The 13,571-nt window shown below is 39.2% G+C and overlaps 1 protein-coding gene across 3 annotated transcripts in view; it reads right to left on the bottom strand.

The window, feature by feature from the left end:
* The window catches only part of VWA8 (von Willebrand factor A domain containing 8), a 287,936-nt gene that overhangs the window by 204,149 nt on the left and 70,216 nt on the right, over positions 1–13,571 (bottom strand). For all 3 annotated transcript variants that reach the window (XR_007356839.2, XM_048851261.2, XM_048851269.2), the window contains exons 9-12: positions 12,824–12,928; positions 7,165–7,296; positions 4,779–4,913; positions 4,606–4,683 (exon numbers count right to left, since the gene is read on the bottom strand). Coding sequence is in view for 2 of the 3 variants with exons in the window: in XM_048851261.2 (XP_048707218.2) it covers positions 4,606–4,683; positions 4,779–4,913; positions 7,165–7,296; positions 12,824–12,928 (450 nt within the window). In the remaining variant the exon portion in view is untranslated. The remainder of the gene's footprint in view (positions 1–4,605; positions 4,684–4,778; positions 4,914–7,164; positions 7,297–12,823; positions 12,929–13,571) is intronic.

Below are 13,571 nucleotides of genomic sequence, written 5' to 3'. Positions count from 1 at the left end.
AGAGCTATGCCAGATTTCAGTTTCAGACAGGGTTTGCGTGAGCTGCTTTTTCTTTTTTATAATAATATTTACTTGTCTAATGATTCTTTACTTTACCAAATGTGCTCAAACAGTGAGCTATTTGAGAATACATAGATTTCAGGATGTAATAACACATATATCCATTCTAACAGGAGCAAATATTCTTTTTAAAATTACTGTTTGTAATTTGAGATTTGCTGGCTATAACTTAGCAATTTCAAGAGAGATTTATTATTTCTGGAATAAGATTTAAAAAAAGCTCTCTTTTTATTTCACTGTCATTTGAAAAGATAATTTAAATTAGACACTACTGAGACCTTTTCTCCCACCTCCTCCCCTCCATTCCCACGGGGGACACTTGGCAGGTCATTGGTTCTCCTCTTCTCCAAGCTCAAGCAGGGCCATGATGGGGTAGAGGGCCTGTGAGCAAGAAACACACTGGGGCCCATCCACTGGGAGGAAAAAAAAAACTCCCCCCACGCTTGTTACACTGGCAGGAGTCTCTTACAACCTACCATCTGGAATCCAGCTGCAGCAACTCCACAGCCAGAGGCTCAGGCACTCTGTACTGAAAGGAGGGGGGGGGGGAAGAGAGAGAGAGAGAGAGAGAGAGAGAGAGAGAGAGAGAGAGAGATGCACGGATAAAGAAAGGAGGAAAACTGAAGGAAGATAAAGAGAAATGAGAGAAGAAAAGGAAAAAGTACAGCTGGGATCCCCAGCAAGAAGAAACAGTGATAGGTAAAAAGTAGGACCTCAGAAGCTGCCACACATGGCTACTGCAGAGGCAGAACACTTCTGGGAAGGAATATTGTGGGTAGGCCCTCTTAAACTGGCCAACTTTGACAGCCCTGTGTAAGCTTGGAAGTCCCTCCTCACCCTCACTCCCTTCACCTACATACAAGCTGCTATCACGTGGAGGCTCCAGCATGGTCAGCCATCAGCAGGGGAAGCACAGAGAAGGAAGGTAGAGAGGTCACCAGGTTGCCTGAAACCAGGCTCGACAGCCAACCACCTCTTATGTTATGAAGAGTCGTGTGATATTTGACATTCTTCTTAAAGCCCCAACTCTTTTAGCCACATGATTATGAGAATCACAGCTTCCGTAAAAAAAAAATGCTTAGCCCTTATGGCTGCAGAAAGAAACTTGAAAACAAAACTTTAAATGCTCAAAAACCAGAAGACAAATAAAAAGTCCATCTTTTCTGTTAACATATCATGATTTTTAAGCCAATCTCATGGTTTTGGGGCCTGATACTTGAGGTTGGCAATACTGTCCCTGTGCCAAAGAAGAGTGACTGCTGCTGGCTGTAAAACACTCTGTTGAATGTTGGAGATGAAGGGGATGAAGATAAACGGGATACATACAAAATGGGAATGGACTGTCAAGGAAGCAGTATTACAGAAAGAGATCTGGGGTTATTTAGCCTGTGATCTACTATATGAGTCAACAATGTAATACTGTTCCCCCCTCCCCCCCCCCCCAAAAAAAGAGCGAATATAATTCAGGGATGTATCAGCAAGAGTGCTGTAAGCAAGACACGAGAAGTAATTCTTCCACTCTACTCCACACTGATAAGGCCTCAACTGAAGTATTGTCTCCAGCTTTGGGAACCACATTTCAAATTGGAGACAGTCCAGACGAGAGCAATAAAAATTATTAAAGGACTAGAAAACATGACTGATAAGGGAAGATTGAAAAACTTGGGTTTGTTTAGTTTGGAGACAAGAAGGCTGTGGGGGGACATAACATTTTTCTAGTACATAAAAGGTTGTTACAAGGAGGAGGGTGAAAAAATTGTTCTTTTAATCTCTGAGGATAGCACTACAACCACCTTGCACTGATCTAATGAGTTGCAACGTTATAATTGCAACCCCCGTTTCATGTTTGCCCTAAGTAAGTCCCCAACTTGTTATAGGGAAGGCAAAACCCGCCCCTTACCTTGTCTTGGCCTATCTGGCGGTGAGATAAAAAGCCTTTCCCAGCCCCCCAAGAAAAGAGCAACTAACATAATGCCCACAGCAAATCATAACAAAACCTGATATTTAACTACATCCACAGGAGGGACACTGGGTGCTGCTTTGCCTGGTCCAGGTAAAGGTGCACTTTTCCTGCACCGGTGTGGACCTGCATAGTTTCCTCCTCTCTTCTGGCCACCTGGGAGGGGGAATGGGTCAGTGTTCCCATGATAACCTGGTTTAACGCTATCGCAGATAGTCAGTCTGGCTCTCTACCCCTTAAATTGGCCAAACACCTTTTCCTGCAAGCCAAACACTGCTTAACGTGTAGTGAGGTCATTGTCCCATGCCTCCTACAGTCAACCAACAAAGCCATCCATTTGTCAGCTTCTTGCAAAAATGTCTCTATACCTTTTTCCATCCCTTCCCTGTACTGCTCTGTAAATCGTCAACCTTGTTGTCCAAATTTCTCCTCAAGACCCACCTCTGACACAACACATAGGTAATCAGTCAATTAATGATGGCTAGGCTGATGGACTGAAAGAGACAGTGGCACTTACATTGTCTATTTACAATGAAAAAAATGTAAATTTTTATAAAAATTGTATATATTTGATTAATCTTTCTCTGCTCCCTTCCCCCTACACTTCATAAGTGACTTCTCATCTTAGATTCTAAGCTCTGAGAGTGAGGTACCATATCCTTGAATGTGTTTTTCTAGAACCCACCACAACAGAGCCTCAATCCTGACTGGGATCTGTGTTATATTTAATATAAACATTAAACAACAAGAATCATGACAAAATTCAAATAGTACTGGTTTAAATTCTATACATTATGCATTAGAAAAGTAAATATGTAAGACAATATGAGAAGATTATGGAATCTGAACAAAGAAAGAAAGATTAAAGCTATACATACTCCTGGGAGAATTCTACACCAAAAAAATTAAAAATCCTGTGAACAATATTTTAAAATTCTGCAAAATTCTGCATATTTTATTTGTCAAAATAACACAATATAGTCATGCCAGTTTAAATTATTTTGGTAATTTATTTCAAAACTGTCAGCAAGTATGTCTGTAACAATACAAACAACAAAAAGATTCAGAAAATGTTTTTTGACAAATAAATTCCTTACTAGGCCTATTAATACAGATCTCTGAGTAATAATTCATTTAAACTACAGTACAGAAACACATTTCCTACACCCCTCAGAAGCAGTGCAAAGGCTTGGGGGAGTCAAGGATTACAGAGGAGCTGATGGAGAGGGAAGTAATTGTTGGGAAGGAGCCGGCATGTGAACTTGGAGGGTTGCTGGGTGTGACTGGGAGAAGTATGGAAGTTTTGGGGTTTTGAGGGGGACGAGTTGTTAGGGAGCCTCCCCCATGCAAACCCTGGCAGATCCCTAGCCTCTCTCATTGTCAGGCACATCTGCCCCTGTTCCCATGTGTCCCTGTGCCCCTCCACCATCCCCATGTGTCCCTGAATCCCCACTCATCCACCCCCTCCCCCATATCCCCACATTCCCACTCAGTCCCCGTCCCAGTCTGTCCCCCTTCCATCAGCCCTTTTGAACCTCAGTCTGTGACCCCCCAGCAACCCCATGTGCCCCATGCTGTTCATCCCCCATATCCCATGCCTCCTGACCTGGCCCTACAAGCAGGGTGCTGTGAGGAACCCAGCCGCTTCTCTTCCCTATCTGCAGCTGGGGCAGCTGTTCTCTGTTCTGATGCCACAGCAGCCCCTTGTGGGCAAAAGGCATACTGCACTCCGGCAGAATGTATTTTCTGCAGAGAAAAAAAATTCAACACAGGACATGAATTCTGCACATGTGTAGAATCGCAGAATTCCCCCAGGAGTATACAGAACATAAAAAGTAACACAAAAAGAAGGTCCCCAAAACATAAAAGCAAATATGCATTTTCAACACAATAAAGAAACTGCCTTCCAGAATAGAAAAATGAAGATGCTGGAGAATTCCATTTTACAATTTTATAGCATACGGACAAACAAAAAAAGGAAGGGGAAAAGGTCTTCCAGGGCCTCTAAATATGCCAAAACAACTGGTCACCATGCAGACCCAAAGGCAGGAAACACACTTAGGAGAACAACATCCAAAGACTAGAAAGAAAAAAAAACTTTTCTTTCTTACATTGTTATGCTAATTCACAGCACCAGCTGTCAGCTCTTTGCAACTAAGAAATATCGTAATTTACTTTATTGAACAAATCTCCTTATACTCCACTCACTGACGTTCTCTTTTTCTATCTCTACTAAGAGCCTGAAGTCAATGTTACCTTTGCTACTGACTTAGTATCCGACCCTATACACATAGTAACCTACCTCAGAATTCCATACCACACTCTATATAATAATCTCTCTACGTAGCCTTGCAAATTGGAAGAGACTCTGCAACTCAGTATTCTGACATCAAGTAAACAAAGTATCTCAAGAACTACTTTCCTTTCATTCTTATATTACTTTCGCTTCTTTCCTTAGATGAATGATTTTTCAGAGACTGTAGCCTTACATAGAGATTCCATCTAGTTTCTTTCATCTGTAACCTATGTATGTCATGTTTCAGACCATTTGTAAGGCATACGCACCACTGTATAATTTACTTTACCTGATACAGCATGACAGGCTCTATGTTGTATCCTAACATATTGGCAAACTCCTTAGCAATAACTGTTTTGCCACAGCCCTATAAAGTAAAAAATAAAATAAAATAAAAATTAAGGCATTAGATTTAAAATACCTTGCAAGGAGGAAAAAAAAAGAAAAGTTTACAGTTCTTACTTTTCCGCCTATCAAACACATATCCTTAACCATATGTGACTGCATCATTTCTGCCAACAGCTGCTTATGGCTGGAAGTCTTTATGAAAGCGTCTGATCCAGAACACAGTTTTAATGGTCGAGTCCCAGCTGGGACCTACAAGGAGAAAAAAGATAAACAAGTTATATGAAAGTGGTTTAGGCTCGGGGGCAGATTGGTTTACACTGGGACAGTAGCCCTGTAACTTTTCACTGGTGATTGCATTCTTGTGCTCCAGAATCTAAATCTTTTTTTAAAAAAAAAAAGTTGCCTTTATGGCTTGTGGTTGCCTCCCCCCCGCAAAAAAAACCACCCATGAATAGGAATCAAATGGAAATCAATGCAATGGTATTTGGTTTGGTTTGCAGGCAACATGAATCAATAGTCTCGAGAGGACTCTGACTCACCTCAGTAGGGTATTAACACTGAAACCCAATTACAAAGTGAACACTAGAATCATTTATTGCAGATCAGGGGGTAAGAAAGAAGAGAAATGATCCTATGGTGAAGATATGAACAATCCACTTGGAGGGAAATCTCACTCCGGTGTTATAAGTGGGCAGAGCTTTGCAGAATAGCAACACTTGTTTTTCCTCTAGTTTAACCCCTGCTTAAGCTACTAAATTCTGTTGCTCCTTCCACACACACACTGGTCACTGCTTCCCCTTCAAATTCCTCCTCTACTCTTGTTCCCAAAGAGGCTGTTCATTCCTCAGAGAAACTCCTCAATCAACTCTGAGTCCACTCCAGTACCTAATGAAGCTAACTATTTCCTTCAGAGCAGCTCTCCAATCAGCTTCTCATAGATTCTACCATAGTTTGTTCCTGCTCTCCAATCTCCTTCTTCACCTCCATTGTACAAACTCTCTGAGGCCGTCCCTCCCCAGTGCGACTCAGAACTCTCTCTGCCTCCAACTAACTCTCCTCTATTACATAGATACCTCAGTGTCACTGAATTCAATCTCTACTTTAAACTCAGATCAACATGTGTGTCTATAAAAAGTGCCTTATTTCTCTACCCAACAGACCATAAACTTCACTGGAAGAAAGTCAGACTAACTGTATTTGATGTCAGTAATATGAAGACTTTTTCTCCGTTTTCTGTTTCAACATCCTGGGTTGGAATAATATTACCAAGCACATTTTATTTGATGTGGTGGACAAAAGGAAAGAAACTACTATTGTTTTTATTTAAAGATATAGTGAAAAAAATGATTCTTTCAGAAAAACAAAACTATATAGAAGATAGCCACAAGAGCATCACAAATGCTTTGTATTATGCTATTCCATGGCGCAACGCAAAATAAGAAATCAAGAAAGTACTTTTCCACCAACACTTTAGTAATTGATTAAATAAATAGGTCATGTCTCTGAAAAAATAACCACATAGAAACGTGCACAAGTTACCTAAAAATAAAGCCTTACTTTTCCAGTTCATAAATTACATTTGCTAAATATTACCATAAAAAGTGGATATTCACTGAGGCTCTCAGTCAAATTCCTTATCAACATAGAGCATCAAAATGTAGGTGGGAGTCAACAGAAAGTAGCATAACAAATTTGCGGTAGTGATATGAAACCAAGAATATAGCGTAGGGGTGGGCAAACTACGGCCCGCGGGCCAGATCCGGGCCACAAGTCATTTTAATCCAGCCCTTGAGCTCCCACTGGAGAGCAGGGTCTGGGACTTGCCCTGCTTCGGCGCTCCAGCCGGGGAGCAGGGTCAGGGGCCGCTACATGCAGCTCCCAGAAGCAGCCATATGGCTCCACTCCAGCTCCTACATGTAGGGGCAGCCAGCTCTGCATGCTGACCCCACCCCAAGCGCCACCCCTGCAGCTCCCATTGGCCGGGAACCTCAGCCAATGGGAGCTGCCGGGCCGCCTGGCCACACCTCCGCATAGGAGCCGGAAAAGGGACATGCCCCTGCTTCCGGGAGCCACTTGAGGTAAGCACCGCCCGGAGCCTGCACCCCTGAGCCTCTCTCTGCACCCCAACCCTCTGCCCCAGCCCTGATCCCCATCCTGCTATCTGAATCTCTCGATACCAACCCAGAGCAGCCTCCTGCACTTCAAACCCCTCATCCACAGCCCTACCCCAGAGCCCGCACCCCCAAGCTGGAGCCTGCACCTTTTCCTGCACCCCACTCTGCTGCCCCAGCCCAGAGCCTCCTCCCGCACCCTGAACTCCTCATTTCTGGCCCCACCCAGAAGCCCACACCCGCAACCAGAGCCCTCACCCCCTCCCGCACCCCAACCCCAATTTTGTGAGCATGCATGGTGTATCATGCAACTTTTATTCCCAGATGTGGCCCTTGGGGCACAAAGTTTGCCCACCCCGATATCGCTTGTTGAATCTGTGAATCATTACCTGGAATTTCACTTCTTTTTCAGCAATCTGGAGAATTACATCAGCCTGTAAGGTCTTGCTTCCATGTATTCTTTCCACTTTTTTAATCCTACTGGGAAGCAAAGGGCTTTCTGAATCTTGGAGCTCAAAACGCTGTAAAAATTGAGAAAGTAGTAATTATTTAACAAAGTGCTGTGTTTTTAAATATTTCCACTGAAAACATGGCAGAAATTGATGCAAGACTAATTTCTTCTGAAGTTCAATATCCATTTGCTGAAAGAACCTTAATACTGGAAAAGTTAAAATGGACCTTTTAAGATGCTAACATTGGTATGTATCTATTAAGTGTTCTCTATTAAACTATTAGCTTGCTGCTCCTCTTGTCAAACAAATTAAACTAAGTCATGAGCTGGAACAACAGAAATCTGTGAATTCTGAGAAATCCATGAATTCCAGATCTTTTATAGAATTTTCTGTTATAGAGATTTTAATGTTTCTTTTCCAAATTAAAAAAAAATCTAGGTTATTCTGACTGCAAGATAGCCCTATTGATATAATTTCCCACCGCTGACTTGTTGATGTTGAAGCCAGAGAGACTGAAATAAAGCTCCAAGCCTCCAGCACTTATGTTACCACACCATTTATCTTTGAGGACTATTATGACCACTTAACATCCAGCTTTAAAAAAAAAAAAAATTACGCATCAAGTTAAGATGTTTATTTAGTTTGATAGCCTTGTGTGTAATTACAGTTGAGGATTCCCTACACACAAGAAACTTTTATTATATAGCCTTTAATAGGCCAAGGAAAAAATTGCCTTTTGCCCCTTTTATCACCACCTCTGCCCACCACCACCCCTCCATCACTCTACGCTGTATGCAGGAGGCGTGAAATTTTTTTGCTAAAAACGGTGGGGTTTGAGGTTTTTTGGTTTGTTTTCATCTTATCTGTTTATCTGGGTGGAGCCTGGGATTATATTAGAAATTCAGGTCTTCTTGTGCTTGAAAAAGTTATGGTGTCACTCTATTGACATCAAAGGAGGCAAAAGAGTGAAAGCTAAGTAATAGAGAGCAAGGGATTTTTAGTCAGATTTTTTAAACTACTGTTTTTTTCTTAACACCTCTAACTCTACTGCCTAATGAACACTTACAAGAGAGGATATGTCCATGTGTAAGATTCAACACGCCCACACACATGCACACACACTTCAGTAAGGGTGTGAGCGCTCACCACACACATCCGAAGGCTTGTCTACACTTAAAATACTACAGTGACACAGCTGTACCACTGTAAAGCTTGAACGTAGATGCTACCTATGCTGATGGGATGGATTCTCCCATCCTTGTACTTAATCCACCAGGAACTTAGGTCAGCTTAACTAAGCCACAATGGGATGTGGATTTTTCATACCCCTGACAGATGTAATTAAACTGACCTAACTTTCTAGTGTAAACCAACCCTAAGATACCCAAAAAGTCCTCCCGTAAAACCTGCTATTTCAGAGGTAAAAAACAAGTAAAAAACCCAACCTACACTTATTTGGGAAATGATTTTTCGTCTTTTTTCTACATAATCAAGAAGCAAAAAGGACCCTAACTGATTTTTAAAAACTGGTTCCAGAGCATCTTAAATTTGGCTGGCCATATTGGCCATAGCCTCATGTTCCAAGCAGGTGAAAGGATATTCCATAGGAATTAGGTTATGAAGGTTCAGAATTCAAATATCATGATAAATATCTGTCTGGCAATTCAGATAATGATGAAGATTGCTGCTGTGATGAAAACATTTGATGCAGTGTTGTTGTAGCCATGTTGTGTAATATCTTTTATTAGACCAACTTCCATGGTGAGAGAGACAAGCTTTCGAGCTCTGCGTAATCTTGACTCTTTCACCAATAGAAGATGGTCCAGTAAAAAGATACTACCTCTCCCACCTTGTCTCTTGAAAACATTAGAGTAAGCTTCACGCTATTTTAGGCACATTCAATTGCTTTTATTAAAAGTGTGTTGCAAAGAATATAAAAATCTATGTATCTTTATTTGTACAAGATACCATAACATTGCAAATTAAGGTTAGAAACACAATTATTTTTTGTAACATAATCAGACATATACTTTGGCTCTTCACTCTCAGATTCAAATTCTGGCCTAAAAGACTACAAATATTTCATGTTTAAATGTGAACTTTTTTTAAAAAAAGCATAAGTGAACTTTAGCGTAAAATTGCCAAAAATTCTATTTTTATTTTAACAGCTGAACCAATTTCAATCACCACCAAACACTGGAAGAAGAATAGAAAAAAGCTGAGAATGTGCACTCTGAGTTTCATCTTGAACTAAGATTTAAATTGGCAAGTTAGAGACCCTGATCCAAAGTTAACTGAAGTAAACAAAAAGACTCCCATTGAGTTCGATATACTTTGGATCAGGTCCAACGCTATTTCCACATGCATTGCTGATAGACTCTTATAATTACAGCATCATTTCCAGGTGCAGTTATAACAAGAGAAGGAAACATTTTATTTCTTCACATTTCTCAATACAACTATAGATGGCTATCTAATGCTCTGGGTGCTAGCAAAATAAATTAAAAATCACAACATAAAGAAAGTACTTCCCACAAATATAGTAAAGTTTCAATCCTCTGTTTCAATCATCTGATGAAGTTTCAATCATCTGATGAAGTGAGCTGTAGCTCACGAAAGCTCATGCTCAAGTAAATTGGTTAGTCTCTAAGGTGCCACAAGTACTCCTTTTCTTTTTGCGAATACAGACTAACACAGCTGTTACTCTGAATCCTTCAATCATTACTCAAAAAATTAACTGAAATTAAAGAGAATACTGACTATGTAACAGATAAAGCTCAGAATGGTTACACACCACCAAATCACATACAAGAATAAAGTAACCAACTCCTTAAGCATCTACCTATATAACGTGTAAGAGAAAAAACTGCATTATTGTTTGTGACTTCAATCTGAGTAACATAAAGCTGGAGGTTAGAGCTGGTAGGGAATTTTTCAATGAAATTTCTTTTCATCAGAGTATAGGTTAATAGAAACCAAAACTTTTCACAGGAAATGGTCAGTTTCAATGAATTTCTTGAATCGAAAAAATGTTGAAAATAGTTTCAGAATGTTTTGTTTTGACATTTTATACATGAAAAATTCCAGTCTTCCAGTTCAAAATAAAGTTCTGTATCAAAATCTAAGCTAATTATACTAAAAAATAAAAATGGCCAAAACTGAAACATTCTGATTGATTTGAATTAATTATTTTTTTCCTGGATTTTTCAGTTCACAAAAATTTCCAAGATTGATTTTTTGTCTGAATTAGAAACAGGAAAAAAACCATTTCCTGCCCAGCTCAACTGGAAGTCTCATGCTACTACTAATAGTAAAACATCTTTGGAATTTCTATGTAGTATAAATGACAATTACCTAACTCACAAAGCATTGCATCTAACATAAAAAGAATTCTATATTAGACCTCATCTTGACAGATAAAGAGGAAATGATCTTAGAACTAAAAGTTAGTGGTTGCTTTGGTGCAAGTGATCATGACTTAATTATATTTGTTATGTGCAAACAGAATAAAGTTCCAACCAGTAATATTTATACAGGGTGCTTTTAAAAGTACTAGTTTCACAAAGCTGAAAACAATTATGAGCCAAATCAGCTGGGAGAATTTAAACAAAAAAAAATAACTGTTTATTGAGAGATGTTGAAATACATTTTACTGAATTCCCAAAAAATCACAACTGAGGAAGAACACTACACAGGTTAAAAACCAGACTGGCTTAAGGAAGCGAAAGAAGCAATAAATAAATTTTAGAAGTGGAAGAAAGGAAATGTTGATAGCAATAAATACAAATTAAAAGCTAGAAATTGTAGAAATTGATAAAGGAAGCAAAAGGACACAAGGAAATATCTACAACTAACAGAGTTAAGGAAAACAAGAAATGTTTTTTAGTGTATTATGGCAAAAGGACTCTTATGGTAAAGGTTCGTTATGAGATGGAAAGGGTAAAATGGTCAATATGCAGAAAAGGCAAAAGTGTTCAATAAATATTTCTGTTCCATATGTGGGAAAAAGCCAGATGTATGCATATCCTATGATGAAATACTTTCCATTCCAGCATTAACTAAGCAGGATATTAAATACACACTACTAAATTTAGACATTTTAAAGTCAGCAGGTACACATTACTTATATCCAAACGTTTTAAAAGACCTCCCCAAGGACCTCTCTGAACAGTTAATATTGATTTAAATAAATCTTGGAAAACTGGGGAAGTTCCAGATGATTGGAAAAACATTGTGCCAGTATATAAAAAGGGCAAATGGGATGACCCAGGTAATTATAGGTCTGTCAGCCTGACACTGAACCTGGGCAAAATAATAGAACACCCGATAAAGGACTCAATTAATAAAGAATTAAAGAAGGGTAATATAATTAATGCCAACCACATGTATTTATGGAAAATAGATCTTGTCAAACAAACTTGATACTCTTTGATGAAATTACAAGTTTGAGTGATAAAGGTAACAGTGCTGATGTAATACACCTAGACTTCTGTAAGGCATTTGTGTTGGTACCACACAACATTTTGATTAAAACCTAGGACAATACAAAATCAATATGGCATACAAATTTATAAAAATCTGGATGACAGGTCTCAAAAATGTAACAGTCAATGACAAATATGACAAACATCACTGAGCATGTATTTTTTCTTGCTGGGTTCTGCAGGGATTGATTCTCAGGCCTGTGCTCTTTAATATTTTTATCAATGACCCAGAAGAAAACATAAAATCATTACTGATCAAGTTGGTTGACAAAGATTGGGGGAGTGATAAATAATGAAGAGGACGGATCCTGGATTGCTTAGTAAACTGGGTACAAGCAAACAATAAGCCTTTCAATAGGGCCAAATGTAAAGTAATACATCTAAGAAAAAAGAATGGGGGGCATACTTACCAGTCGGGAAATTCTATCTGGAAATAGTGACTCTGAAAAAGACTATGAATCTAGGAAAATGCTGGCAGGAGGAGAAAGTGGGCAGGGAAATGAAGAGACATAAAATACGCATTTTCTCTGTCTTTCTCTTTTAGTTTTTTAGTTTTTGTTCAGCATTATTTCAGGAAGCTCTATAGATTAACTGAATGTTTAACAGATACAAATGTCCATAAAGATAAACAAACTAGTAGAATTGTCACGACACACTCAATATTTTTCATGTGAAGTAATTTAATCACAATTAATTTTCTAAGAAGTTTATGAATTTTAGAAAAATTATTATTTTCCATTTTAGTGACAAAGACCTATCTTGTCAATATCTTCTCGCTAAGGCCCTGATTCAGTAAGGCACTTAAGCACATGCCTAAATTTAAACATGTGAGTAGTCACACTGAAATCAATGGGACTATCGCATTGTTAAAGTTACGCATGTGTTTAAGAACCTCTGAATTGTGGCCTAAATTCAGTAGAAGATATAAAACACTCATCTAATGAAATCTGTTGGTTTATGAAGGTATTGTTCAAAATCTTTTTTTTAACATCAGCATTAACATATATTATTTAAATAATTAGCATTGCTTTGATGTCTTATTATGATTTAATGGGGCTACTGTAGTAACTGACTGCTCTCTGGGATTTGTATATAAAATGCACAGTACTCACTTTTAATGCATCTTCTACTGCAGTCCTGCCTTCCCTTCCTAGTAGGACATTATAAGGGTAAAGCCATTTGATTATATGCTGGACTGACATCATAGGGAAGGAATCCTAATTAGAAATAAAAATACAGGAAAGATTAATTCAATTATCCATTAACCTGGAACACTTTATACTGACACAACTGCAAAAGAGGCAAGAGAGACAACAAACAAGGGCACCATTCAGCTTTTGAGACAAAACCAGGGACACTTCATCCATGCTTCCCCAATAGCTGTCTCACCTACCTCCCCACCTCCACTCCCACTAGGTCTCATACTCTTTTCTGATGGTGGAGAGAGGGGTCAATTGTTGAAACTGAAGATTCTAAAGAATCTAGATATGAACTGAAGAATGAGCCACCAGCTGTTGATTTCTAACATCACACAGAGGAGGCAGGGTAGTTTCAAGATATGACAGCTGCTGTCTTTCCTTCTGGTGCTCTGTGCTACTTAACTCCCTTGAGGTCTTGGAAGACATCAGGGAGAAGTAAAGAGTGTTACAGTTGCTTATTGCATATACTGGCCTCCACTGCAGACTGCCAGTGGTCAGAATCTGGTATGTTTTTTAAAAAGTGCTGTAGCCAAGAAATTCAGTACACTTGAACAAGTCTTATCTGCTCACAGACTGTCCTTGTTGTTTCTGCTGCACTATAGGTGTGAATGGTGCTAAAAAGACAAATCTCAGATTGCAAGACTTTATAATCGAGGTTAGA

Source organism: Caretta caretta, chromosome 1 (assembly GCF_965140235.1).
Source record: "Caretta caretta isolate rCarCar2 chromosome 1, rCarCar1.hap1, whole genome shotgun sequence".
In the NCBI taxonomy this organism is placed as follows: domain Eukaryota; kingdom Metazoa; phylum Chordata; order Testudines; family Cheloniidae; genus Caretta; species Caretta caretta.
This window is presented reverse-complemented; position numbering and strand designations above follow the sequence as displayed.